At 43.6% G+C, this 3,978-nt stretch overlaps 2 protein-coding genes across 2 annotated transcripts in view; both read right to left on the reverse strand.

Annotated features, from left to right (window-relative positions):
* LOC106110680 (membrane-bound alkaline phosphatase-like) overlaps positions 1-876 on the reverse strand; it is a 3,291-nt gene extending 2,415 nt beyond the window's left edge. The window contains exons 1-2 of the mRNA XM_013292577.1: positions 483-876; positions 5-28 (exon numbers count right to left, since the gene is read on the reverse strand). Of these exons, the coding sequence (XP_013148031.1) occupies positions 5-28; positions 483-854 (396 nt within the window). The 5' untranslated portion in view covers positions 855-876. The remainder of the gene's footprint in view (positions 1-4; positions 29-482) is intronic.
* A 1,074-nt stretch (positions 877-1,950) lies between these two features.
* Positions 1,951-3,978, reverse strand: part of LOC106110681 (membrane-bound alkaline phosphatase-like) — an 80,587-nt gene continuing 78,559 nt past the window's right edge. Inside the window, exons 2-6 of the mRNA XM_013292578.1 lie at positions 3,929-3,976; positions 3,651-3,843; positions 3,176-3,348; positions 2,431-3,082; positions 1,951-2,322 (exon numbers count right to left, since the gene is read on the reverse strand). Coding sequence (XP_013148032.1) covers positions 2,051-2,322; positions 2,431-3,082; positions 3,176-3,348; positions 3,651-3,843; positions 3,929-3,976 — 1,338 coding nt within the window. The 3' untranslated portion in view covers positions 1,951-2,050. The remainder of the gene's footprint in view (positions 2,323-2,430; positions 3,083-3,175; positions 3,349-3,650; positions 3,844-3,928; positions 3,977-3,978) is intronic.

Genomic DNA, 3,978 nt, shown 5'->3' on the forward strand with positions numbered 1-3,978 from the left:
CCGCGATTTGGGAGTTCACGCAGTACGTCTATAAATAAAAGATAATTACTATAAGTTTAAATCGATTTCTCTGCTAGATGTACGGAAGTAACCGTTTATCTTGGAAAATAAACGAAAATATTTTATATCTCGTCACTCAAGTAAAACTACTGAACTGAGCTACACAGTAATTGAGAATAAGCATGAGCGCCAAATCATTTGTAGACGGTTAAAAGAAAGACGTTATTCAACTTTTTATTTTCCTTGGCTTAAATCCTTCCTAGTTTGCATTTACTTAGGAAAACAAAATACACGAAACCGTCATTGATATTATTGATAACTTTTATAAAGTTTTATGTAAAACTATTATGTATCATAAAAACATGGTGGCACTTGCTATCTTAGTAACAGAAATATCATTTGAGCTAAAATATGCAAGTACCACGCGGACAAAAACCATATCTATATGCATACGTTGTTGCATATAATTTTTTTAATTTAACCTTTGTCAAGCCCACGGTAGGGAAAGTTTCGAATGCTAGTTGAGACTCCTCTCCGGGGCGGCCTTGGCGCTGTCCGAGCAGCGTGCGCGCCGCCGCTAGTGTGGTGACGGACATGCCGTCGCCCAGGAACATGACGACGTTTCGCGCTACTCTGTCCGCGGTAGAGGTGCGCGCGCCGCGCTGCCGGGCGCGGATGCCCGCCTGCGCCTCTTGCACCCAGTGCTGGGCACTCAGCTCGGCACGGTCAGGCAGGGGTCGTGAGGTGGGCGATACAGACGCTGTTGCCACGCGCTCGGGGTGGTAGCGGTCGTCAGCCTGGGCCGCCGCCAACGTTAGGACAAACACGAACCGACATAGCATGTGCGACCGCATTGTGAAGGTTTTCCCGCCCCACTGACTGTCGATGTATAACTTTGGTAACTCTTATTACCATAGGTTTTATCTAATCTAATCTTTTCAACGAACCTCATTATAAATATTATAATTTTAATTTTATTCAGTGGTAAATATTAAATTTCAAGACGTAAATATAAATTAGTACTTCTTACCTACATAATCAGAAAGTAGATGTTGCGTGTTTATAGCGATATTTGTTGTGACTCGACTGCTAACACTTGTTTCTTGTCAAAGTAGGAAGCGGACCAAAATCGTGCTCTACGCTCGCAGGGGCATTACCGGCAGTTAGCGTAAGCCTGGTTTCAGTACAAAGTGCGCACGAGACTGCCTTCTTGGTTATTCCGTTTATGTAAAGGACAACTTAACAAAACCGTTGATCCGCCCGTTAAGAATCACATTACACGATACATGAAAGTAGGCAGCTTTAATGATTTGCTAACCTTAATTTGTTGTTTAATTTAACTAAAATACTTTCGTTGCGTATATTTGTTACAAAATTGTATTGTGTAAAATAAGGATATTTTGTGTAGTCATTGTTTATGTATGTAAGTAATTGAAGCAAAGAGTGTCTATCAATAACTGTAGTTACATGATGCCATGTTTTTTTTGTTGACGCGGGGAATGCATATACGCACTGCGGGGGCAGCGGAGACAGTTTCGTGTGGGACTCCCGGCCTTATTTTTGGTAGGACTACCCAATAAACCCCGCGGTGTTTTCCTTTGCCCAACCGGGCCGTGGCATCATGTCTACACGTGTCGGGCCCATGTAGACATGATGTCATGTTGTGTCTAGATTACTAATGCAAGAAAGAAATCTATGTAAAATCATGTAATTATGTTGATAAGCCTAATTTAAGTATACAAATAAATCCTAATTTATTTTTTGTATGCAATTTGATCTTAGAAACATTTTAGCTTTTATTGTCGCAACTTTACTTCTATTTTCAGACATTTCGGTTATGCTGATTAGGTTCTAGGCGTAACCGTCGCAAAATAAACTACCATACGTGTAAAACCCCTGAAAGCCCTCTTGTCTTTCGGGTAAAAAATAAGACTTTTTTTATATAAAATAGCTATTATTAAATATATTTATCTAATATGTTAAAAATAGCATACATTTTTAGTTACTTGTTAAGAAATTACAATCTTATTAACTTATGTTATAATTTCATTTACTCAAATAAAATATAAATTTTTAATAGTATGGAATAAGTTGTCGCCGCCAGGAGCGCCGGAGTCAGGAGTTGTGTAGCGGCGGCGCTGCAGGCGTGCAGGCCGGGGCCGATGCAGGCGGCGTAGGCCATCAGGTGCGGCAGCTGGCTCTGCTCGTACAGCCCCGCGAACATGGCGTGCTGCGGCCCGCGCGCGAACACCGCCACGTCCTCGCCGCCGTGCGTTTCCGACTCGAGCGGCACGTCTACGTGACTCATCCACTCGACTCGCCCTGCAAATTGCATTTATTAACAATATTACCACAGTATCGGGATGCATTTTTATCGGTCCCGATAAACAATTAAAACTGTCAGGTCTTCTGTACCATCAAGCTACTTACTGTAGTTAGGCTCAGTCGTGACGTCAGCACGTGTGCCGTTGATGTGCGGCCTGAAGCCTGGCCCGTTGCTGTAGCTGAGCGTCATGTAAGGCACGCCTGCCTCGTCCCTATCGTTGGAGGGCCCGAGGATGTCGGTGCCGCGCGGCGAGTAGCCGTTGAGCGTCATGACATGTGCGTGGTCTGCCGTCACAACAATTAACGAGTCGTCCTCGGAGAGCAGCTCGGCGGCGCGAGCCACGGCCGCGCTCATCTCCAGCGTCTCGTCTAGCGCTAGTTCCGCCAGGTTGTCATGGTGCGCATGATCGATTCGTCCGCCTTCCACAAACAAGAAAAATCCTTTTTCATTACGACTTAACGATCGAATTGCAAACTCTGTCAACTCAGCGAGTGAAGGCTCCGTCGCGGAATCGGCTTCAAGATGGTATGGCAGATGATCGCCTTCAAATAGTCCTAATAGGTACTCTGGCAGAGGTTCTATAATATTCATTAGTTGATTGCGGTTCCACACATAATTGTACGTCACATTTCGGGCCCTCTTGTCCGCTTGCCATTCTTCAATTAAATTGCGGCCGTCAGTTCGTCTACCTGCAGTACCTTCTTCGTCTAAAATAGAAATTGGTAAAAACTCTCGTCTGCCTCCACCCAATATTACCTGTAAAGTATTAGTGATACTGTGCCAGATATTTTAAGATAAACAAAGAAAAATTAAATATTTTATACAACAGCGCGCAAACTAATTTCTTACTTTAAAACGGTTTCCAGGATACGAGTGCACAAGCTGTTGGGCGATGTCAGAGCACAAGTTTGGATCCTGATTATCCTTAAGAATTTCTGCATTATTTTCCCAATGACGGTTAGCGACTTTAGCGAATGCCCCGGCTGGTGAGGCGTGAGTAACGCGCGTGGTCGTCACTATACCTGCAAGTTATCAATATCTGCATCGACACGTCCTTTTTTCTACGAGAGGACACCACAGTACGTGTATGTGCTACTGTTCCATACATATCTACGACCCATCATATTTGGATTTGCTTTACCTTCTTACAAACTTCCTTTTGCACACAATCCATACTTTTTTCGGTACATCTCTTTGAAGCAATCCAAATTCAATCTAAATATTATCTGATATCTACAAGAATTAAACCTCACATGTTATAATAACGGATTACTGTTTATAAATTATGGAGGTTTCCAGAAAAGCGAGGAAAATAGGTTGTTACCGGCACCCCGTCCGTCATCGAGAGCCCACGCCGCTATAGAACTGAGTCTCGCCGCTTCCTGCAACGAAGCGGCCCAGTCATAGCGCGGTACGGCCCCGGACAGGCCTATGGTTCCGCGGTTGGCTTTCACACCACACAAATATGCGGTGGCTGTACAAGATGAGTCAGCTATTTGTCCATTTATACAGTATGTCTAGAACCAAATCGACACTGTATGATAGATACACAAACACATAAACAAAGCATAATACCATTTCTTAAACGAAAAAAGTAATAACCTTTGTTAATCCCACGGTAGGGAAAGTTTCGAATGCTAGTTGAGACTCCT

This window comes from Papilio polytes, unplaced genomic scaffold (genome assembly GCF_000836215.1).
Source record: "Papilio polytes unplaced genomic scaffold, Ppol_1.0 DF824191.1, whole genome shotgun sequence".
NCBI lineage: Eukaryota > Metazoa > Arthropoda > Insecta > Lepidoptera > Papilionidae > Papilio > Papilio polytes.